Here is a 23,935-nt window from a genome sequence, read left to right on the forward strand (position 1 = left end):
AAGCCTATTCAGCATAAGGGAATTTCCCTTTAAAAAAGGGAGAACTTGGCAGCTATGCTAACCGGTAATATCCCAGGTCTTTGACTAATTAAACAATCTATAGCCTTTTAAACTGTGGGGGGTTATTGTTTTTGTTTGTCATTGTGGTATGTAATTTTTGTACTGTTTTTTATATTGCGAACCGTGCTGCGACCTTTGGATGAAGGGGCAGTATAGAAATTTAATAAATAATAAAAACATTTAAAATACATAGCTATCCCCAAAGAAGCCTGCGAACTGTAGCTCACCTCCCACAGCACCCTTTGCAAACACGGTTCTTGGGAACCTTTGGGGTACGTCATGTGCTGTAAAAATACGATGTGCTTGTCTCTTCAAGAACAGTCCCTCAACCTCTCAGCACCAACGTTTGAGCTGTAAGACTACAGCTTACTAACCAATCTACCTTGTCTACAAAATGCAGTGAATTTGCCTGGCATAAAAGATCTTGCACTGTACTCATTGTGCAAGGAACGTTAACAATGCAGGTGGTTATTTATTAGTTTCTGTTAAATTTGAGCCGACGTTCACAAAAATCTGAGAAAAAGCGCTGTTGGTAGCAACCTTTGAAGCATCAAGCATGGAGGGATAATGAGAAGCGGGGGTGGTTTACCACCCAAGTTATTTATGGGAAGCCTTTAGAAAAGCAATAATCGTGATATGTTTTAATCAGCTGCTGACAGCTCAAAAGTGGCATGTGCTGCCATGCGGGTAACTGCTGCTGTATTTCATGGGGTGGCACCGTAACTGTGGGCTGCCCTCTTTTGGTGGATTTTTATAGGCTCTCATAGATCCCGTCTCCTTCCTCTGCCAGATTGCCCTTTGGTCACCGACGAAGAGCTTTCCGTACTCCCAATCGTCCAAGTACTTCCTTCGGGCAAATATACAGGGTCCAAATTGAAGTCAACTATCCGGATGCTGCGAGGCCTGTTGGAACAAGGTGTCCCTTCAAAGGAGATTGAGGTGAGTGTGCACTCTCTTGCGCTGTGGACACAATCGTAAGAGTTGGAAGGGACCCCAGAGGGTCCTCAAGTCCCCTGCAATGCAAGAATCTCAACTAAAGCATCCATGACAGATGGCCACCCAGCCTCTGCTTAGAAACCTCCTGGGGGAGACTATCCCACTGTCGAACAGCTCTTAGCCTCAGAAAGTTCTTCCTGAGGTTTAGTAGGAATCTCCTTTCTTGTAACTTGAAGCCATTGGTTCCGGCTTTCTCCATCTTCCACATGACAGCCCCTGAGGCGGTCAGGTGGTTTACATCTGCTTACACCACATACTTTAAGCCTGGCTCTGTCTCTTTTCAAAAAAATAATAATCCATGTATTGTTAAACGATGTTAGTTAACGAAGAGCCTACACGTCTCATTCCAGAATCTTCAAGACCTAAAGCCTTTGGATCAGTGTTTGGTGGGCCAAACAAAGGAAAACAGGAAGAAGAATAGATATAAGAACATACTGCCTTGTAAGTCCTGATTTCCAAAAGGCCACTTGTAGTTTAATTTATCTCTCTATCCTTTCCTGAAGGGTTTCCAAAGGACCCTCAGCTTGGTAACTGCGCGTGAATTCTCTGTGCTAGGAGATAATCTGTATTGATTGTGTTGATAGAGGTGCGATGGATGTTCCCCAAGGTGGGATTTGGTGAACTGAGGATGAAGGGGAGAGCGAGTGGGTAGGGTGGCTCCTTTGCGGCATGCGGGTCTTGGATCAGTGGCAGGCATGCCAAAATGGTTACCCAACCAGCTAAAACATGGTACACCAGCCCTGCATAGGTAGCCCACCTGACACTTGATAAATATCTTGTTTCACTTCCTGCTTGTGGTTTTGCACCCTTTCTCTCCCCACCCCCCTTTTTCTCATCCATAGAGGATGGTGACTTAGTGGGTCGCAATCTGCTTGGTCACTTTCAAGAGCCGTAGTTTGATATTATTTGGGGCGGGGGTAATTTTGTATTAAGAAAGCTTCTCTAAAGCTGGAGAAGTGCCAAATTGGAAAGCTGTGTTTAAGCACCAAGACAACAATTGCTGCCATCATTATATTTGGCACTGGGATGCAAGCCCTGCGTGCCTAGTATTAGGTGTTTGGGTGGTAACAGCATTCTGTTTGACGCCACAAGTGCCAAGCAAACTCTCTTGAGACTGAATCCCATGCAGCCTATTCCCTGAGAGCAGTTAATATGTGCCACTATATTCAGATATATTTAAAAGATCTCACTTAAGAAAAGGACTCCCAAACAAAACATAAGGCTGGGTCACTGTGACACATGCACGGACTGTACAGCAATTAATTTAGTATCCTGTCCTGATTATCATGTTGCATCCAGCGGCTTTTTTTGCATGAAAGTTTGTGCCTCACTAAACGGGCACTAACCTTTTACCCTGTGTCCGTTCTGCTTGGGCAGAGTTTACACACTATCCCACTGCTCTGTTGCTCATCCTCTATATTCATTTCCCAAGAGATACTTAGTGGGAGAGGCAAGTTCCAGAAATGCACAGCTCCATCAAATTTCCCAACAGAATCTGAGCTTTATGCAGACACAGTACAGTGTTACAAATTGCAGTATATTGAGACATTTATTTTCCGGGATGTGATTCCTGCTTGCTGCCCGATAATTGTATGCTAGGATCATTGCCCTATTATGCACGAAATGTATGAAAATCCTCATCAAAATAACGAGCTTCATATTCAGAAGTCCAAGATCTGAAGCCACCTCCTAGGAAGGTTCTTGAAGTTCTTCCTGAAGGGCTATAGCCTCAAGTTACTAGTCATCAGGAACTGCAGAGATGTACTTGAAAAATGTTGGTTTTTCTGCATGTGGTGTATTTGGCTGGGGCCAAGCCAACAGGGGCTGGTACTCTCTATCATGCCCCACTTGAGAGCTTCCCAGGGCTGTCCAGTTAGCTATTGTTGGAGACAAGAGTGCAGGATTCAGTAGAGCTGACCTTTGGCTTGACCTTGCAAGCCATTTCTTACATCGTTCTTCACCGTTTTCCCAATGCACTTTATTCAGACTTGCATCTAGGAGACAGCTTCAGAACTGACAGAGAAGAGGAGAAAGCAGGTGTGTGAATCTGACTTGAGTGTGCCGCTTTCTTGCATGTAAATGTCCCAAGGGGGAGAAGATTGCCTTCACCCCAACAGTGAGCTATTAAGTGACCTATCTCCATACAGTGGAACCTCGGTTTACGAATTTTCGGTTTACGAACGCCGCGGACCCATCTGGAACGGATTAATTCACTTTCCATTACTTTAAAAGGGAAAGTTCGCTTCAGTTTATGAACGCTTCAGTTTATGAACAGACTTCTGGAACCAATTACACCCATGCTTCGGGTTAAGTATGCTTCAGGTTGAGTACTCCGCGGACCTGTCTGGAACGGATTAATCCACTTTCCATTACTTTCAATGGGAAAGTTCGCTTCAGTTTATGAACGCTTCAGTTTAAGTACTCGGTGGACCATCTGGAACAGATTAATCCACTTTCCATTACTTTCAATGGGAAAGTTCGCTTCAGTTAATGAACGCTTCAGTTTATGAACAGACTTCCGGAACCAATTGTGTTCATAAACCGAGGTACCACTGTATTTGGAGTTCGAGCCCTCACTGCTGAGGAGATGCACATGCCTTTTGGACTACACTAGGAAGGAACTTGCACACCTGCTTTCCCACATATTTTAGCATTGCATTCACAGCTGTGCAAAGGCATTTTGAAGAAGCTATGAAATAATGTGATTTCATGTTGTTGTGTTTGAGGTTATGCTGTGAGCCTTTGGCATAGCTCACTAGTCTCTGTACTGTGACTAAGCCTAAGTATATGCAACTGAAATAATTATTCTTCCCATGTTTACACCTCCCTCCCCTGTTGCCCCCCCCCCCCCGTGTCAAATTAAAGATTGTAGACTCTTGTGGACAGAGTCCTCTTGAACTTCCTAAAACTTCATGCAAATAGATGTCATAGCCTCGCTCACCTCACAGAGTGTTTGTTGTGGGGGAGGAAGGGAAAGGAGATTGTTAGCCGCTTTGAGACTCCTCAGGGTAGTGATAAAGCAGGATATCAAGTCCAAACTACTCTTCTTCTTCTTCTTCTTCTTCTTCTTCTTCTTCTTCTTCTTCTTCTTCTTCTTCTTCTTCTTCTTCAGCAATAAAAGCAGCCATAACAAAGCACCTTTTAAATTCCTGGTTCCTCTGTTTTTGGAATTGCAGACGACACCACAAGGGTACCCCTGGGGGCCGAAGGTGGCTACATCAATGCCAGTTTTATCCGGATGCTGGTGGGGAGTAAGGAATATGTTTACATTGCTTGCCAAGGACCCCTCCCCACCACTGTGGCGGACTTCTGGCAAATGGCTTGGGAGCAGAACTGCACTCTCGTAGCCATGATGACCCAGGAAGTAGAAGGAGAAAAAGTCAAATGTCAAAGGTACTGGCCCGACGTCCTCGGAAAAACCACAATGATCAGCGATAAGCTCCGTCTTGCTCTGGTGAGGCTGCAGCAGCTTAAAGGCTTTGTCATTCGAGTTATGGAGCTAGAGGACATTCAGGTAAGGGGACAGGGTGTCACACTCTGAATGGCTTTGTGGGCAGTGGTGGAGCTTCATGCTTGGGCATTGGGGACGGAGAGCAGGCAGGGGCAGGGCTGGTGTGCATCCCGGGGGCATGGCGCACCGCACTGCGGGGATGTGGCACCCCACCGGGATCGCGCTGCCGGGGGCAGTGGGCTCCCCCCACACTCCTCTTCCTCCGCCAGTGTTTGTGGGAGAGCGGAACTGAGAAGTCGGGGGTGCGTGAGGTGCAGATTTGCTGTTTCGGTTTGTTCCTTGTATTATTAAACATGTTAGTCACGTGTCGTTTGAAGGTCTCCAAGCGACTTACAGCAAAGAAAACATACACTACTGTACATAATACCACGAGGGAAAGGGAATATAATACCTCAATATTAATGCAACATAATGTCCGTGGAAATACAAACAAACAAAAACCCCAGCTGTATAAATAGTAGTGAACAACATTAACAGGACTCAAATAGAGGAGGGAGAAAAGTCTACACGAGATAGCTGCCTATTGGGTTTTTTAAAAGTGACAGCAGAGGCTATGCCAGGGGCTGATTTTTGCATTTGCTTAGAAGCCTTAGAGACTTGTTACTCTTCACAGAAGCCTCAATTCTTGCTCTTTCTGGGGTTTTTTGTTTTAATTTAAAAATCTAGACTGGAGAACTCCGGCGTATTTTCCACCTAAACTTTACCGCCTGGCCAGATCACGACACACCTTCTCAGCCAGATGATTTGCTCACCTTCATATCCTACATGAGGCACATCCACAAATCAGGGCCGATCATCACGCATTGCAGCGCAGGCATTGGACGATCAGGGACGCTTATTTGCATAGACGTGGTGTTGGGGCTGATCAGCCAGGATCTTGAGGTGAGTGATTATCCATTCTCTTTCCTACAGTTATTTGGCTAGCTTGCTTATTTTACATCCACCTTCCTTCTAATATAATTGGTACGAAAGATACAACATCCCCGTGGGAAGCATAGCTTCAATTTTGATATATACTCAGAGAATTTACAGGTTAGCTACCCTAGGTGCCATTTTCTTCTGAGCTTTTAACGTTCCACTTACATTAGCACTAGGCTGCTGTTCAAATCTCTCTGCGCTTCAGAAATGTGTGGAAAGCATTTGTATAATACGGTGGCTCACACCTCTGGGCAAGACTAGCTGCATATCCTTAGCAGAAGGATGTATCTGAATTGAGCAAGTTTTCACTGACCTCAGAATTAGATGTTCAGCAGTGCACCCAAGCCTACTGGCATCTGTCAGGGATGTGGGTGGCACCATGGTCTAAACCTCTGAGCCTCTTGGGCTTGCTGATCAGAAGGTCAGCAGTTCGAATCCCCGCGACAGGGTGAGTCACATTGCTCTGTCCCAGCTCCTGCCAACCTAGCAGTTCGAAAGCATGCCAGTGCAAGTAGATAAATAGGTACCACTGCAGCAGGAAGCTAAATGGTGTTTCCATGCGCTCTGGTTTCTGTCACGGTGTTCCATTGCTCCAGAAACGGTTTAGTCATGCTGGCCACATGACCCTGAAAGCTATCTGCGGACAAACACCTGAAAGCGAGATGAGCGCCACAACCCCATAGCCGCCTTTGACTGGACTTAACTGTCCAGGGGTCCTTTGTCTTTGCCTTTCCCTTTTACTGGCTTCTTCCAAACATCTGCAAACAGCAGGGCAAGGGGGCAGCTTACAGTGGAGAAGCAGCAGATGGGAAGAGGGATACTCAATCATTCCCCCACCTGCAGACGTTCACCTGCAATCATCTGCCCCACCCCAGGCTTACTGGCGCATTTCTGCATTATTGCATTGGAAGGTAGCTATTTAGAGTGCCCTATTCTGGGCTCAAGGGGCACATAAAAGCAGGCCAGTTGCCACAGTACCATGGAGAGTTCCAAGTGAGCAACTTGCTCCAGAAAAGACTGAGGCCTTTGCCTTCAGCCCACCTCTCCTATGCTGTTGGAGAACTGCAGGCTCTTAAAGGGCCAACCCTTTGGTTTGAAGCCAGACACTTCCTGTTTGCTCCATAGCCCTCCTGCCTAGTGCATTCCTTGGGCTACTCTGCTGGCAAGGCAGTGTGGGAGGTTCTTAGTTTTCCAGGGGGTGATGAGGGTCACGGCTCTGGTTCTATAGTCTGGTGATTTGGAGATCTAACTCAGCAGCTTCCTGCCAGCCCAGCCAGCCCTTGATCACCACTGGCCGCCTCAGAGTCAGAAACTTAATGGAACTTCTCATTAGGGTCCCTGTAGCCATTGGTCACTGCTTAGAGTCTGGGGTCATGGCAAAGAAGGGGTTTCTGTGGAGGTTCAGCATCCACCTGCCAAATCTCCCCCTCGCCCTAGAGGTGTTTTGCAAAGGCCCAGAGCCAAGACTGCTGCTGAATATGTATAGACTGCCTTGGAGACAGAGTTTGTTAAGGGTGCTGGGAACTGTAACTCTGTGAGTGATGAGCATCCGCTCCTAAGACCCTTTGGGGAAAGTCAGGTACTCTAAATGAGCTTTATTTGTATGCCATGTGTGGATTCCTAGTTTTAGCCCTTGCACTGGTGCACTCTTCTAGAACACTTCAGCGCGTGCTTTCCAGACCAGTGGTGCCTACCAGCTTCTTCTTTTTTTTCCTTTGTCAGTTTGACATCTCTGACGTGGTGCGCACAATGCGCTTGCAGAGACACGGCATGGTGCAAACGGAGGTACGTGTGTCCTAACTCAGTTTCGTTTCTGGTTTCTTTGGGAGCTTTTCTCCCGCATATCCCTCTTAACGGCAGGCCAAATAGCAGGAAGGTGAGGAAATTTCAAAACTTGGATACAGGCGGCGGCACTGCATGTTTCTGCAGGCAGGTTTGGCACCGACAAGTGCATTTGCACTTTTGCAAGTACTGTGTGTAATCTGAGCCGTTTAATCCATGAGACCCCAGAATGTGGAGGGAATTAAGGCTCACGATGCATTCATAAGGCCCAAGTTCTATCCTTAGCATCACTGCTTGAAGGATTTGGGGGAGTGATGCTGGAAACAGCTTCCACCAAAGTAACTAGAGAGCTGTTGATGCAATTTGTTAGAATAGACTGTCTTGGACTGGCTGGCTCAGCCTGTCTCCAGACTGCCACTGTTTTGCAAGTGGGATTCAATTGCATACCAGCCAGTTTTGGTTCCCCCCCCCCCAAATCTAAGCATTCTTGCGCAACAAAACCACTTTTTTAAAGGAAAAACAAGGAAGGAAAGTGACACAAAAATGCATGATGTTAGATGACAATCATTTGACAGGAAGTTGTATAACCTCCGTGCAGACAAATCCAGATGGATGCTCAGTAACAGTCATACAAACAAATCAGAATGAACGCACCATAAAGAGATTGGCTGGACATGACCTCAGTTGAAGGAAGATCCTTATACAGTCATCTGCGGAGGAAATTCCTTGAGAAAGGAACATAAAGCACCCAGGGTCATGGAAACAACTTCAGGTGGCTGTGAAAACAACCTTTCTGAAGCCTTGGAGAACTAAGGCTAATTCATTTAGACCAGGAGTCACCAGCCTTTTGGGGCACCACAAAAAAATATATATCCATTTCATGGGGTGGGGAGGGGACTGCTGATGGACAAGCCTCCCCCATAGAAAAATCAGCAAAGCACCTACAAGGGCACCTCCCAAACCAAGAGCAGGCAGTATCCCCACCCCAAAAAGAAAATTCTCGCAACCAAAGATTGGAAGCAGGCCCCTGCAGGTACCTGAGTGTAATCTGTTCATGGGCGTTCGGGGTCCCAGGTACTAGGCTAGATGGACAGAGGCACATAGAAGCAGAGTAAGCTGTGTTCTAATGAGTCACAATATTGGTACATCTAGCTGGGCATTGGTTACTCTGATGGGCAACAGCTTTCCAGCGTATCCAACAGGTCTTTACCAGCCCTGCCTGAAGATCACAAGGGAGTGAACTTGTTCTGCAATTGAGGCAGGTCCCTCCCCCCAAATAGCTTCCATACGAAACGGCATAAGGCCTTCACGGTTCCTATTCTCTTGGGTTTGGCCCATTTGGCACTGACTGAACAAAGCAGGTTCCTGTTTGTTTATTTATTTTTTGCCCTAGATTAATAATGCTGGTCTTGCAGTGTCCCCCAGGAGCAGCATGGATGGTTGGCGACAGGCAAGGGGTGCGGATGGCGGGGTTGGATTTGCGACTTCAGCCCTCTTCCGAAGCACCTTGCGGAATTGCCCTGAAGGTTGTGAGAACGGACGGCACACTAGTTAAAGAAAGGCCCAATTGAAGAAGCAGAGCAAAGCTCTACACCAGTGAAATCTGTGGGGGGAAGGATTAGGATGCAGCTGTGTTTTGTGGGCTCTCCTGCATTGCAGCTGCTTTTTGCAGTTCAGAATTTGTGTTCCCGTGAGTTTATACACAGTTTCCTCCCTTTGCAGGACCAGTACGTTTTCTGCTATCAAGTTATCCTGTACGTCCTAAAACGGCTCCAAGCGGAAGAAAAGCCAAGAAGCAACTAAGCTGTTACAAGTCGAATATGCATTTAAGGGGGAAAGTGAGGTTCTTGAATAATTTGGGCATATCTACACTACAGAGTTAAAACAAGTTAAATGTCTATGTGATGTCTCCCTAGGGGAACAGTGGTTTGGTGGCAGACTTTGGACTGGGATACTCAGTGTCCTCATCAAACTACAAGTCCCAATAATTCTTTGGGGGAAAGCCATGGCAGTTAAATTGGGGGGAAACCTGTGTGTGTGTGTGTGTGTGTGTGTGTGTGTGTGTGTAGTGTAGCTGTGCCCTAGGTGAAATCTGCCAATAGGATTCCAGTTCCACTCTCTATTGAGTACCACTATAACCCCCCCTTTTTTTCAACAGGTTGGGGGTCTTTGTGCGCCATATATATTTAATAACGCTGCACATTTTTTGCAGCTTTTTCAAACTTTGATAAGCAATTAATTGACATATTTTTAAAAAAGAAAAAAAGCCCTGCTTCCTATTTTTTAAGAAGTATTACGTTTTCTCTCCCTCCCAACTATTTTATAGTATATTTCTGATGCAAGGGATGGGCAGTTGGGAAATGAAAACAGTATTTTTATCCTGGTGGTCTTTCTTACTGGTAAATTTTTATTAGTCTGTTTTTAAGCATTTTGTTTATAGCAGAGCAGTCCTTTTTCCAGCATTTTTAATAAAGTAGAGCTTTTTATAGAAAATACTTGAAATCAGTATTTAAGCTTTACGAAACAACTTACTAGCATAAGGAAAAATAGCAAATGTTTACTGTATTACACAATGTTTACTTTATATAGAGTCTTGTGTATATATTTATATACTTTTACAAAAAAAAAGTTCAATTATCAGATGTCTAAGCTTATAACTGCTGGGACGTCTCCACAGTGTAAATAAAACACTTTTAAAAGAGAGTTCGTTTTCATACGTCTTATGTCAATGTGACCTGTTTTTCTCTTCGGCCTCGGATCCTTCTTGCTTTGATCCCTTCCACCTGCTTTGCAGAATTCAAACATTTCTCAGGTATTTCAGTGGAATTGATTGTGCAATTTGACAGACACACAAAAGATAAAAGGCAAGGAAAGTTGCATGGTCATTTTATTATTTGTACCCCTCCCCCATCTGACTGGGTTGCCCCGGCCACTCTGCATCCATTCTGCAGTTACTACCTGAAGTCCCTCTCTTGTTTTGCTTCTTGGTAAGTTAGACCCCTATTTTATTTCATTTTATTTTATATATATTTGTGTGTGTGTGTGTGTATAAAATTATATATATATATATATATATATATATATATATATATATATATATATACACACACACACACACACACACACACACACACACACACACATATACATACATACACAACAATCTACTATATTACAGTTTGTCTCCCATCCCCTACTAGAAAAAAGAAAATTTAAAAATACAAAAAAAATTAAAAACAAAATTAAAAAAGACTTCCGGTTGTTCTCAAAGGAACTAGATCATACTTGTTCTATCTTACACAGTATCATGTTATCATTTTAATTCCTGAACTAATATAAACAAAAAAACAAAAAAAGGACAAAGATTGAATAGAAACATTTGTTTTAAATGTATTATCTCTACATTGCAAGACTCACTCAAGATCTGCTAGGTGGTTTTTGCTATCGCAGTAATTCTTCAGATATTCCTTGAATATAATCCATTCTTGGGACAAATTAGGCATGGTTTGGATCCAGCCACTTGTACATGGAAACTAGCCTGCCAAGAAACAGGATTGCTCAATTATGCTTCTCCACTTCACGATGTGCAGAAGGAATTGTATTGTGTTGTCCTACCTGAGATCCATATCTCCATCCATCCAGTAACTGACTGGATGGACAGGGAACCTCCAGGGGAGCAGCCAATGATAAAGATGGCAAGTGTGTCGATTGACTTTGCAGGGAAGTTGATAGCCAAAATATAGGCTGTCAGAGGCATCAGCCCAAATTGGCACATCATCCCCACAGCGATGCCTGATAGCCTCTTGATGTGGCCCCACATCTTCTTCATCTCTGTAGTGCAACCCATGGAGAACAGAACAAAACCCGCTATAATTGCTATCACAATAGAAAAAGCTAGATCATAGATTGTACTTCCATAATCTTGCCCATCTGTATCGCTGCTTGTTCCATTGTTAGTATACGGGATGCCACTGGAGTTGTTTGCCATCCTCTTTCCACGTTAGTCCCAGTCTTCTCCTTTGCAGCTGAGTGCTAGGAACTGCTGGAGTTCATCCCATCAGGTTACCTTTGCTGGGAATTGTTAATAGGTAACAGCACACACAGAGAGAATGCCTGTTGCCATTGACTACCTCAGCAAGCCCTTACTAATCAGATTAACTAAGGGCCAAATGAGATTTGACATTTGTCATATAACCACATTGCATAGCTGATCTTTGCGAAATGGTCAGTGCTGAGGATTCTAAGCCAGGCATCCCCAAACTGCGGCCCTCCAGATGTTTTGGCCTACAACTCCCATGATCCCTAGCTAACAGTACCAGTGGTCGGAGAAGATGGGAATTGTAGTCCAAAAGGGAGGGCTGAAGTTTGAGGGTGCCTGCTCTAAGCTATATCAGGATTGTGGCCCAGCAGGAGGTTACTTTAATCCTTTCCTCCTGCCATGATCCTGATTGAAAGGCAGCTGCTACTTGCAATGGGACCTTTATTCTCAATCTTTGAGAATTGTGAGCTTCGGTAGTCATGTTAAGCTTTTACACATGAACCTTTGAGTCCGCCCCCTGAGGAAACCATTCCTGTGAAACGGGGAAAAAGCTAACTGCCCGTGAGATGAGGTAAGAACGCATGGGAAGAGATAAGAACGCATGATACATTGTAGCACTTGATTATCGGACTTGATTATCAGACTTGATTATTGCACTTCATACTGGACTTTTAAGACTTCGAGCATGAGATTTTGTACACATTTTTGAATCTCTTTGTATATGTGAAGGTTGTTTGTGCATATACATTTAAATATTTGCACTTCACGGTTGTTTACCTTTTCATTGTTTTGCTAACATTCCCGTGTTGTCTGTCTGTTGCTGCTACATTGCAAGTAGCAGCTGCCTAGTTTGCATGATTTCTATCAAAGGTAAGACTTTTATATTGCCCCAACTTTGTCCCTGGCCCTGCCCATTTGGCCCTTAGAAGGTTGGATAGAGGAAAAAGTGGCGCTGTTTTACTGCAGTTCTCGCTCTCTCTTAATATTTTGAATATCATTATTAGCCTGTTTTAATAGTGTTGCTATCTAAAGTCACCAACATGAGAAAAATTGTTTAAATCAAAGGCACAGCACACCCAGCTAATAAAATTAAGGCAACGTGGTGATGATAAATTCTGGAGCTTAAATGGTCAAGTGGGTAATGTTTTCATGGCATCCCTGGGTCACCCCCAACCCTATGCAATTCTTCTGACCAGACCAGATCAACGTTCTTTATGGTGTGCAGTTTGCTGTTCCAACAGGTGTAGGGTGTGTCAGGCCTGGGGCCAAATCTGGCCCTCTACTTCTCTTCATGTGGCCCTCAGAACTTTCCCTAGGACATATCACTGGCTCCATTTTGCACCCCAAGTGCTTTTGCCTGCCTGGGATGAACTCTTGATAACGCCTCTTGCCTGACTGGATGAAGGTGGTAAACGAGTGTTTGTACAAACTAGGCTATTCTCCAAAGGTAAAATTTACACCTGTTGCCCTGCCCACTTTCCCCTCTGCCCCACCCACCACATGCATATGGCCCTCATAAGGTCACCCAGATGGAAATGTGGCCCTTGGGCTGAAAAATGCCCCTGCCCATCCCTGCTGTTGAAGATTGCATGAAGCAGCCCATTCCACTAACTGTGTGGTTAGGGGAAATTGTATGTGAAGCCTTCCCATCTCTTCCTTGCAGCTGGAAGAGAAGGTGGAAGAAGGAGCAAGTGAGCCAAAAGCTCATGCATGCATTTATAAACCATTATTTATCATTACATCTGACCCAGGACATTGTTCTTTGTCTTGCCTTCCCTGTATTGACCACCATTAGGCATTCGAGACTGCTTTTTCAACTCTGTTTTTAATAATTTGAATTACGTTACTAGATACACATGATCTTATTAAGGCTGCGGAAAGCCCTTTGTTAGCCTGCTCACTTTGTGCACTGACTGATGGGGTGAATAGCTTCTCTATTGTTGATATAACCACCATAAACGTGAGTCAAACCTAGTTGGGACCACTTGGTGGCAGTGGTCTCCTTGCCAAATATATCCTGTGCTTCAGTTCGGACGCCACTTGCTGTGCTAACTTGCAGTGAAGTTCAATCTTCTCAAGTCTTTGGCGTTGCAAAAGCCTGTTGAATTCTATTGCTAAGATTGGGAAACAAAAGAGAAGAATGGAACAAGATTCTCATAGAATCACAATTATTTAGACGTGTAGACCAGGAGGAGCCAGAAGTTGTGGGACTACAACACTGATTGTTCTTCACTATTGGCTATGTTGGCCACAGGGCTGACGGCAATCCATCATCATCATTAAAATGTGTATGCTGCCCTCCATCCAAAGATCCCAGGGCAATTCACAATTTTTTTTTAAAAAAAAGCATAATAAAACAAAAACCAAACCAAACTAAAATTATAACTTCCCTCTGACACATTTAAAAGGCCATAGGATGTTAATCAGCCAATCGCCTGATTGAAGAGAAACATTTTTACCTAGCACCCTAAACAGTGTCGGTCCAGTATATCTGAAGGAGCATCTCCACCCCCCATCGTTCTGCCTGGACACTGAGGTCCAGCACCGAGGGCCTTTTGGCGGTTTCCTCGCTGCGAGAAGCCAAGTTACAGGGAACCAGGCAGAGGGCCTTCTCGGTAGTGGCACCTCCTCTGTGGAGCGCTCTCCCACCAGATGTCAAAGAGGGGGGGGAAACTACCAGACTTTTAGAAGACATCTGAAGGCAGCTCTGTTTAGGGAAGCTTTTAATGTTTGATGGATTACTGTATTTTAATATTTTGTTGGAAGCTGCCCAGAGTGGCTGGGGAAGCCCAGCCAGATGGGCAGGGTATTTTCTATTATTATTATTATTATTATTATTATTATTATTACAGTGGTACCTCGGTTTAAGTACACAATTGGTTCCGGAAGTCTGTACTTAACCTGAAGCGTACTTAACCTGAAGCAAACTTTCCCATTGAAAGTAATGGAAAGTGGATTAATCCATTCCAGACAGGTCCACGGAGTACTTAAACTGGAAGTACTCAAAGATGCCAGGTGAGCCACCCTGGGGACAGAATTCCACAAAGGGGAATCGCAGGAAATGTCCGTTCTGGTTTGCCACCCTCTAGACCTCTTGTGTGGGAGGCACACAAAGAAGGACCTCAGGTGATGATTGCAGGATCTGGGCTAGTTCATATGGGGAGAGAGGTGGTCCTTGAGGTATAGTGGTCCTGAGCTTTTTAAGGCTTTATAGGTCAAAATCTATAGGAGAAGGAACTGACAACCCACTCCAGTATTTTGCCATGAAAACTCCATGGACATAAAAAAGGAGAAGCTTTGAGAAGGAAGTGAGAGTTTCCAAGGCATGCTCTGGTTCACGGGGTCACGGAGAGTCGAAAATGACTAAGACGACTAAACAACAACAACAACAAGGTCAAAATCAGCACCTTGAATTTGGCCTGGAAACTAATTGGCATCCAGTACAGAATTGACCATCTTTCCATGGTGAGCAACCTGGCCACTGAATAGCATAGCAGAGCAGGAATGCAGGGATCCAGTTCTTCTTTATGGCAGCAGAAGTGTGCTAGAACCATATTTGCCAGTATTGCAAACCTGGGGAGGTCAGGTGTCTGTCCTGGCACATGACCCCTTTGTCTGTGAACTTAACGGCTGATCAGGGATGTGAGCCAAGGTCTCCCCAGCCAAAGTACATTACACCAGCTGGTAGCCAAGGTGGCATGTGCTCCTATCACCCTGGACCACTAGCCATGCTTGCTAATTCACAACATCTAGAGGGTACCTTAATGGCAGTAGACCAGTCATCAACTTTTGCCATTTGGTCTTGGTTGTGAGGCTATGGAAACGCAGCAGGGGAGGGTGTCCTGCTTGAACACCTACATACACTTCAGAATTTACCACTGCACCACTTCCCAGTTCAAAAGCGTAGCACTCCATTGTAGCATTACAAACAAATATGTATGCCTACACCCTATGTACATGTTTGATACAAACTTCGCAAACTTAAAAAAAAGAAGAAGAATTTGGTAAGACCATCAGGCCCAGATAAAAGTGCCTATCCCTAATTTAAGATAAAAACACAACATTGGGGTCTCACCACTGCCTGTAACTGAATATTTAAAGTTCTTTTGCAAATGAATATGGTACAAAATTAAGGAAGAGGTCACCAAATGCGTGTTTAGATTAAAGGTAGGTCCAAAGACTATCGGATTAAACCAATGGCCCTCTCCTAGCAGTACATTCCACATATTCATTATGCGTTGAGTAAGCAATTGAAATAAGAAGGAAGCCCCAGGCCAAGAACCCTCCGCTCCGCAAAGTCCACGTATGTACCTTGTACAGAAGGGATGGGCGCCTTCAAAATAGTTTTCACGGGCCTCAGGTGAAAGGGGGAGCCCCAACAGATGTCATGATGGAGGGGGTTGCTGATCTTTTCTCCAGATGCTAGCAAGTAACGCCTTGTTAGTTCAGCAAATTCAAAACGGTTGTGCCTGAAATGTCAGCATTACAATTAGAGGTATGCATTTGGCAAGGGAATCCCCAAAAGTGCATATAAAAGTGTGCCTAAATTGGTTTTAGAACACCCCTCTTCCCCTGTTGCTTTCGCAAAAGGCTTCGCTAAGTATCTCCTCAAAAATCTATAATGCACAGGATGGAAAGACTGTTTTCTCTCCCTGTTCCATTCCTGTTTGCTCGACTTTGTCCACACTGAACACGCCTCCTTAAAGCATACACACATTTCACTGAATGCCAAGATTGGGCACCCATACTCCCTTCTGTTCCAAGCAGAACAGAGTTGCAAAAAACTTTTCTGTGTGTGAGTGCAACAGTGACTGACCTACCGGTAGGGGTCTTTTTCCCATTAATGGAGGTGTGTGCTAACAGGAGGGGTATGCCCACATCATTTTGTGATCCTCCTGTCTCTTTTTCTGCTCTTTTAGGTGTGCCGCCCATTTTGTGTTGTGTCACAGCCCCGCAGCAGCCAGTTTGTGATTGGTGCCCACAGACATTTGTCAAGATTCCAAACGTGTCCAGTAGCCCAGAAAGGATAGTGATCCTGTTCTAATCTGTACATGTCTCTGGAGATTTTAATATAGAAGGAACTCTATTTGAAAAATGCAGTGAAAAAATACATACACTTTATAACCACTGTCTTTCAAGACAGATTCTATTTTCTTCTTCCTGTGAAAATCAAATTCCATGATGGGTGGATGGTGCTGTGTGTTTACACCTGCACTTCAGAAACAGCTGGATATCCTATTGTGCTCACCTGTAATAGAAAAATAAGTGGAACATCTATCTATACAGGGGCAAGGAAAGACGCTGCTACCAGCTTTAGGAAGTGGTGATCACACCATTAATGAACCACCAGAGTCACCCAACTTCCTTGCCAGTGAAAAAGCTTTCAACAAATTGTGTCTTGGGACTTGGCAGGACCTACATCAGGGGTAGGAAACCTAAGGCTCGTGGGCCGGATGCGGCCCAATCACCTTCTCAATCCGGCTCACGGATGGTCCGGGAATCAGCGTGCTTTTACATGAGCAAAATGTGTCCTTTTATTTAAAATGCATCTCTGGGTTATTTGTGGGGCATAGGAATTTGTTTATTTTCCCCCCAAAATATAATCCGGCCCACCACATGGTCTGAGGGACAGTGGACCGGCCCACGACTGAAAAAGGTTGCTGACCCCTGACCTACATGGTCTGTCCATCTCTAGGTGAACTATAATTTTCTCAGAGACGAGTTGTGGGGAAGCTAGCATTGTGCTATACAATATGTACAAGAAAGAATAGAGGTTAATATATAGGCCAGGCACCCCCAAACTTGGCCCTCCAGATGTTTTGGGACTACAATTCCCATCATCCCTGACCACTGGTCCTGTTAGCTAGGGATGATAGGAGTGGTGGTCCCAAAACAGCTGGAGTTTGGGAATGCCTGATATTGGCTGTGTACATGAGGAACGAATGCCAGTGTACTGAAAGAAGCAAAGATCACCAGTGTCGAAGCGATGATTCTTCCACATCAACTTCATTGAACTGGTCATGTGTGAATGCCTGATGATTGCCTTCCAGAGCAACTACAGTACTCTATTCCGAACTTAAAAATGGTAAGCGTAATGCTGGTAGTCAACAAAAGAGGTTCAAACACTCTCTCAAGGCAAATCTTTAAAAATGTAGTATAAACACTGACAATTGTGAAACAGTGACTGGCCTGCGAGCGCTCCAGTTGGAGAACAGCCTTTACCAAAGGTGCCGTGGGCTTTGAAGACGCTCAAACTCAGGGCGAAAGGGAGAAACGTGCTAAGAGGAAGGCACGCTTGGCAAACCCTCACTGTGACCAACTCCCGCCCGGAAACCTATGTCCCCACTGTGGAAGGACGTGTGGATCCAGAATTGGCCTCCACCGTCACTTACAGACTCACTTTTAAAACCATGTTTATGGAAGACAATCTTACTCAGTTATGAGTGATCGCCAAAGAAAGAGAGAGAGAGAGAGAGAGAGAGAGAGAGAGAGAGAGAGAGAGAGAGAGAAGAACACTGGGAACTGTAGTTCAGAAGAACTAATGGGAACTGTAGTTTAGAACTAACACTGTAATCAGGAAAACTCCTGCACTATCCTCCATGTCTGAATTCAGGAAATGTGGGTTCCTCAGGGAGGCTTACCTGGCGCCATCATTATCTATCTTTAGGCACCAGGCCAAACACTGTCCTCTGTAACAAGGCATGTGACCTTTAACTATCTGCGGCTTTTTAGAAGTGGGTGGGATGTTTTAATTAATGTATCTACGTGTATGGTGGTGTTTGGCTGTCTGTCTGTAAAACGCTTTGGGTTGCCTTTGGCAAGATAAAGCAACTAACAAATTCAATAAAGGATTAGAGAGTCCAAGCAAGGGTGAAGCACTGGGCATAAACAGGGCAAAGGGACCCGATGGTGATGGTTCAAGATGCTGGCAGGATCCAATGGTGTGCTTCCTCCAGCCTCCAAGCACTGTCTTGCTTGACCCAAGTAGATATGGATTTGGCAGGCCCAAACACAAAGACTGCTTTCAGGTAGGTAGCCGTGTTGGTCTGACGCAGTCAAAATAAAAATGGTCTCTAAGGTGCTACTGGACATTATTATTATTATTATTATTATTATTATTATTATTATTATATATTACAAAGACTACAGCGCAGGGTGCTGTATGGGGAAGACAGATACAGTATAAGGTACCTAGGAAATATTTGTACCTCAGATTTGGAGAGCTGCAGCCAAAGGAAATGAAACTGGTCTAAATGGACCAATGGTCATACTCAGTGCAAGGCAGGGTGGGGAACCCCTGGTCCAAATGTGGTCTCCAAGTCTATCTGAGCCTTGAGACCCTTGCCTCCCCTTGGCTTCCTGCTCCTGCTCTCGGCCCTCCTCAAAGGAGTGTGGCGTAGGGCAGGTCCCCAAACTAAGGCCCGGGGGCCGGATGCGGCCCAATCACCTTCTAAATCCGGCCCGCAGACGGTCCGGGAATCAGCATGTTTTTACATGAATAGAATGTGTCCTTTTATTTAAAATGCATCTCTGGGTTATTTGTGGGGCATAGGAATTCGTTCATATTTTTTTTCAAAATATAGTCCGGCCCCCCACAAGGTCTGAGGGACAGTGGACTGGCCCCCTGCTGAAAAAGTTTGCTGACCCCTGGCGTAGGGGGTCTTACTAGGACCTGGGAGACCAGACTTCAAATTCCCACTTGGCCATGAAGCTCACCGAATGACATTGGGCTAGTCGTTGCCTCTTGGCCTAAGCTACCTCACAGTGTGAGGTATTAAATGTGTTGGGGGAGAATGGTGTCTCTCAACTATTGCCCCTCTCCTCTTAAAAGAATTTTACTGCTTACAAATTTTATATGAGGGAGTGTGGCTCTAACACTGAGAACAGTTTCCTACTCCTGTTGTAAGGCAGCTTTGTAGGTGCCCTATAAAGGTAAAGGTAAAGGGACCCCATACCATTAGGTCCAGTCGTGACCGACTCTGGGGTTGCGCGCTCATCTCGCATTATTGGCCGAGGGAGCCGGCGTATAGCTTCCAGGTCATGTGGCCAGCATGACAAAGCCGCTTATGGCAAACCAGAGCAGCACATGGAAACGCCGTTTACCTTCCCGCTGTAGCGGTTCCTATGTATCTACTTGCATTTTGACATGCTTTTGAACTGCTAGGTTGGCAGGAGCTGGGACCAAGCAACAGGAGCTCACCCCGTCACAGGAATTCGAACCGCCAACCTTCTGATCAGCAAGCCCTAGGCTCAGTGGTTTAACCACAGCACCACCTGGGTCCCTATACTGCAATCCTAAATATATTTACTCAAAAGTAGATCGTGCAATTGTTATAAGAATTCTAAGGTCCCAAATATAGAATAAATGTGCACAAGGTAAAACACACTATACAGTATACATAAGCATCTAAACCACATGTCTGAAATAGTTAGTGCAGGAGAGCAATCCTGAAGCCATCTTGACTCTTAATGACCCAAAACATTTCCGCTGTGGAAGGAAATATCTTGGAAAAACCTTTCCCAGTACTTCTTTTCACTTACAAATCCTTCAAATCCTGTCTTAAGAGCATATTTTGTGTATGAATAGGATAGGCCTGTGACCTGGATTCAAGAACTAAAGTATTTACCATCTCAAAAGGTGGCCAGGTAATGCAATCAGTAAAACATTGTCTGTTATCTTGGCAGAGAGGAGACATGTGTATGACTCTTTGACTGAGGGGTTGGGCAACTATTAAAAAGGTTTTTTTAAAAGTCCTTGTGCACCTCTGTTCTCACCTCTCTGCAAGAAGGAGGTGGGGGGACTCTGTTGCAACAACAACACCCAAAAAAGATCTGCCTTGCTTTCCACTGGATCCAGCCTTCATCAATTCTTCTCTGACTTAGGGGACCCAGGCCCTTGAAGAGCTGGGCAGCAAAAGCCAAACCCCATTTTTCCTATAACACCATGTTCAGTGGAACTTGCTCCCTAAAGTGTGTTTAGGATTGTAATTATAAAGGCACTTGGGCTCTGTATAAAACAATAAACAAATGTCTGTCATGTATTATAAATAGCTTAATTATTTTTCCTGCTGGATTGGCAATAATGGTTCCCTATTGTGTTTGCTACTCACTTTTTTCATAATCAATGATGGCCAGCTTAGTACTGTAACTCTTTCTTTTCCCCCCTCACAAGTCCATTTCTCTTGAGGATCTTAATTTTTGCCCTCAGGCCTGTCCTGTTGCCCCTGACACTTCCCACAGGTTTGCTTCTGATGTAATAAAGAGTATTGTATTTGTAAGGCATATGGCTGGAGGCAAATATGCTAAAATAAACTGAGGCGATACTACAAACTGATGTATGTGCATTTATTACTTTGACATACATTTCCCTAGAAAACTGGGGTGAGGTTACCAAGATACTTTGCCAAACAACATAAATGGCATCAACTGATGTTTAATTACAAATGTTTTGTAGTCTTCTGGTGTTAGTATTGCTTGTCTATTAGTTGTGGATTGTTCTGAAGAAGAAAAAGTTTTCCCTCCGAGCGGCTTTACAAACACATAAAAGCAAAATGCAATCGATACATGAACTATAGATAGACAGATAAAATTATATGCAGCACACATTTCAGATAAAGGCAGCATGAAATTAATTGCGTCAAGGATTAGGAATTTAACAAAAGTCTCGGGGTAATAAAAAGGATTTTGCCTGGTGCTAGAAAGATAACAAAATAATCACCCCGGCCAGTCTCCCTGGAGAGAGCATTCCACAGTCAGGGTTTCCCACCAGACATTTTGGCACCTGAGGTGAACTACGAAAGGCTTTTACCCCACCAGGGAACAAGTGGGGAGTGAAGATATACGCAGGGAATAAGAGGTGGGTGGGAAATAAAATCAATCTTACCCAACAGTTAAAGTGGGAAGGCTGTGCACGGGGCAGAAAGGGGCCTTTCACAGAGGGTGGGTTCCTCTGTCGTTTCACCTGCTAGGGATAGGAGGAGGCCATCAGCGCCTCCAAATTGGCTTTAGAGGCGGCATTGGGGAAGGGCTGCTGAGGAGGCACCAAATCTGGACTCCAAGAAGTGTGTGGAAGCCATTGCCAGGCCTGATGTCACCACTGAGAAGGTCCTGTATCTCATTGCCACTCCCTTAACATTAGTGGGAGTGCAGAGGCAGAGCCGTATTTAACATATGTGTCATCAGGGTGCAAAAAAATGGCCAGTGCCCCAAATTTGGGGGGGCAGGCCAAAGTTGTTGAGCTTTTTAGGGGGCAGCTCAGAGTTGTTGAGATTTTGTGGGGCACACAACTCTCTCCCATGCCGCTGCGGGTGAAGGGAGGAGAGCAATCCCCGCAAAGGCTTGGGAGGGAAGCTGCGTGCCTCGTGTGAGCAGCATGTGTGCGCTGGGCGAGCCGCTCCCAGGTACGCAGGAGGGTGGAGCCGAACGGCTGCCTCAGCACCCGCAGCAGAAAAGCCTGCAGTATTCCAACAGGCTCTGCTCCACTCGACAGCGGCTGTTGGCTGGCCTGGCTCTTCAATCCCCGGACTCCAAATCTCAGCCCTGGACTCTGGGCCTGGCGCCCCTGAGAGCCCGCACCCCTAGTGCCTATGGGTAAGACGGCCCTGTGCAGAGGTAAACCTCGAAAGATAATATTCAAAGTATAAACAGGCTGGTATAAAGGTAGATGACCCAAAGTGACAGGGCTCTATCCTGCCCCATTGCCCCATTGCCCTATTAGGAACTTCTCCCAACAGCAGGACATGGGGAAGAGCCTCTTCTGGAGAGCTTAAGGCAATTAAATAAAATGATCTAGCCACGCAAACTATTCCACATACCATCAAAAACCCTTCAACACTTCTAACACGCACCATGATCAGCACATGACAAATATATGTGAAATAGAAGATGGATGGAGATCTGCTCCCGCAAAATTCACCTCAGTCCCTCTGAGGGAATGATGTCTTAGTCCTGGAGCACCTTATGCTACTTGCATTCTAAAGAAGAAGAAGAAGAAGAAGAAGAAGAAGAAGAAGAAGAAGAAGAAGAAGAAGAAGAAGAAGAAGAAGAAGAAGAAGAAGAAGAAGAAGAAGAAGAAGACCCCTCTCCACACATATATCACAACTCTCTAAAATTCCCTTAAAGAAGTTTCCATAATGGAAGTCAATACTGCAGCAAACTTCCTTGTGAGGGCTTACCTATCTCTGGGGGTGGAAGCGGGTGGGTGGTAGTGTCCTTGGCATTCTGTCCCAACAGCAGTTTTAAAATTACAGGTAAACAAGCAAGGTCTATTGCAGGGGGGTTGTGCGCATGAATTTGCATTTTAGAGCATTTGAGCATTTTGAGCATTTGAGCACAAATGTAGCAAATAAATAAAAAAACTGTCTGTGTCATTTGGGAAGCAACCATATGGAACCATTATTGCAAAGTACCTGAATCAGTTTATATTTTTGTTCCTCTAGTGCAGTGTTTCCCAACCTTGTGCCTCCAGATGTTTTGGGACTACAACTCCCATCATCCCTAGCTAGCAAGACCAGTGGTCAGGAATGATGGGAATTGTAGTCCGAAAACATCTGGAGGCACAAGGTTGGGAAACACTGCTCTAGTGTAGGCATCCCCAAACTTTGGCCCTCCAGATGTTTTGGACTACAATTCCCATCTTCCCCAACCACTGGTCCTGTTAGCTAGGGATCATGGGAGTTGTAGGCCAAAACATCTGGAGGGCCAAAGTTTGGGGGTGCCTGCTCTAGTGCAGGATGCTTTTTGTTATTTTCACCCCACAGGCACAAGAGAAGGAATATACAGACTTTTTAATTACATCGGGCAGGCTAAGACTATTTTGCACGTGATCATGGGTGGGTGTGCAAATTCTAGGACTGCAATGCTAATGTAAAATTTATTACCCTAAATGTCCTGTTTTTCTTGGCAAGGGATTGGATGGGTGGGTTTATGGAGTGTTTTCTCTTTTAGGGGGGAGGTTTAAAGGAAGGGATATGTGAGTGGGCTGCAGGCTCCCCCTGCAAGGATTTCTATAGTTCTGCAAACCTTGGGATTTCTCCTTGCGCTTTGCTGAAACTTCCCTTGTGCTGGGATGGAGTGATGGTTTTGAGACCGGATTGAGTTCCAGCTGTTGCCAAGCAGGGTGGCCAGTTGTGCGCATACAACACAGCAGTGTGGATCCATTTGTTGCTTGCTATTATTGAGATCTCCACAAAACCAGCTTTGTCATTTTGCTTTTCAGTCTGCTGCCCTGTATGCATAAGGGCTTAAGGTGAGGGTGCTGGAGAGAAAGAGAGAGATGAGAATGAGAATGTGTCTGTCAACCTAATGGAACAGAACGTTCAAAATTTCTGTCGGCCCCAAGTTGTGCCAGTGAAATATTTGAAGTAAGCCAAGAGATGGATTTGTTTTGTTCCCAGTGCTGTTCCAACGAAGGGCATAACATTGTCCAAAGTGGCGCCTCGTCCCAGCTGGAAAGGGAGGCTGCAATTCCTAAGGGAAGACATATTTGAGTTACTTTGCTGCTCTGAGCAAGCACACATTTTAAATTATGTATCATGCTGTTGACGCATCCCAAAAATATTGCTGCCTTCAGCATCTCTTCATAGATGGCTGTATGTAAAGAAAGCTGTTAAAAGCAGGGGGTTTAACTT

General features: G+C 45.0%; 2 protein-coding genes across 10 annotated transcripts in view; one reads left to right on the forward strand and one right to left on the reverse strand.

Moving 5' to 3' along the window:
• PTPN13 (protein tyrosine phosphatase non-receptor type 13) overlaps positions 1 to 9,971 on the forward strand; it is a 144,583-nt gene extending 134,612 nt beyond the window's left edge. For all 9 annotated transcript variants that reach the window (XM_035114073.2, XM_060278416.1, XM_060278419.1 and 6 more), the window contains 6 exons: positions 851 to 999; positions 1,407 to 1,497; positions 4,233 to 4,570; positions 5,234 to 5,449; positions 7,208 to 7,270; positions 8,990 to 9,971. In XM_035114073.2, coding sequence (XP_034969964.2) covers positions 851 to 999; positions 1,407 to 1,497; positions 4,233 to 4,570; positions 5,234 to 5,449; positions 7,208 to 7,270; positions 8,990 to 9,070 — 938 coding nt within the window. In that variant the 3' untranslated portion in view covers positions 9,071 to 9,971. The remainder of the gene's footprint in view (positions 1 to 850; positions 1,000 to 1,406; positions 1,498 to 4,232; positions 4,571 to 5,233; positions 5,450 to 7,207; positions 7,271 to 8,989) is intronic.
• A 3,306-nt stretch (positions 9,972 to 13,277) lies between these two features.
• Positions 13,278 to 16,486, reverse strand: LOC118084456 (uncharacterized protein C4orf36 homolog). Its single transcript, XM_035113990.1, has 3 exons — positions 16,422 to 16,486; positions 15,618 to 15,775; positions 13,278 to 13,420 (listed from the first exon to the last, which is right to left on the reverse strand). The coding sequence occupies exons 1-3, from the start codon at positions 16,484 to 16,486 to the stop codon at positions 13,278 to 13,280; spliced, it is 366 nt and encodes a 121-aa protein (XP_034969881.1).
• Between the last annotated feature and the right edge of the window lie 7,449 nt (positions 16,487 to 23,935).

This window comes from Zootoca vivipara, chromosome 9 (assembly GCF_963506605.1).
Source record: "Zootoca vivipara chromosome 9, rZooViv1.1, whole genome shotgun sequence".
NCBI classification, from domain to species: domain Eukaryota; kingdom Metazoa; phylum Chordata; class Lepidosauria; order Squamata; family Lacertidae; genus Zootoca; species Zootoca vivipara.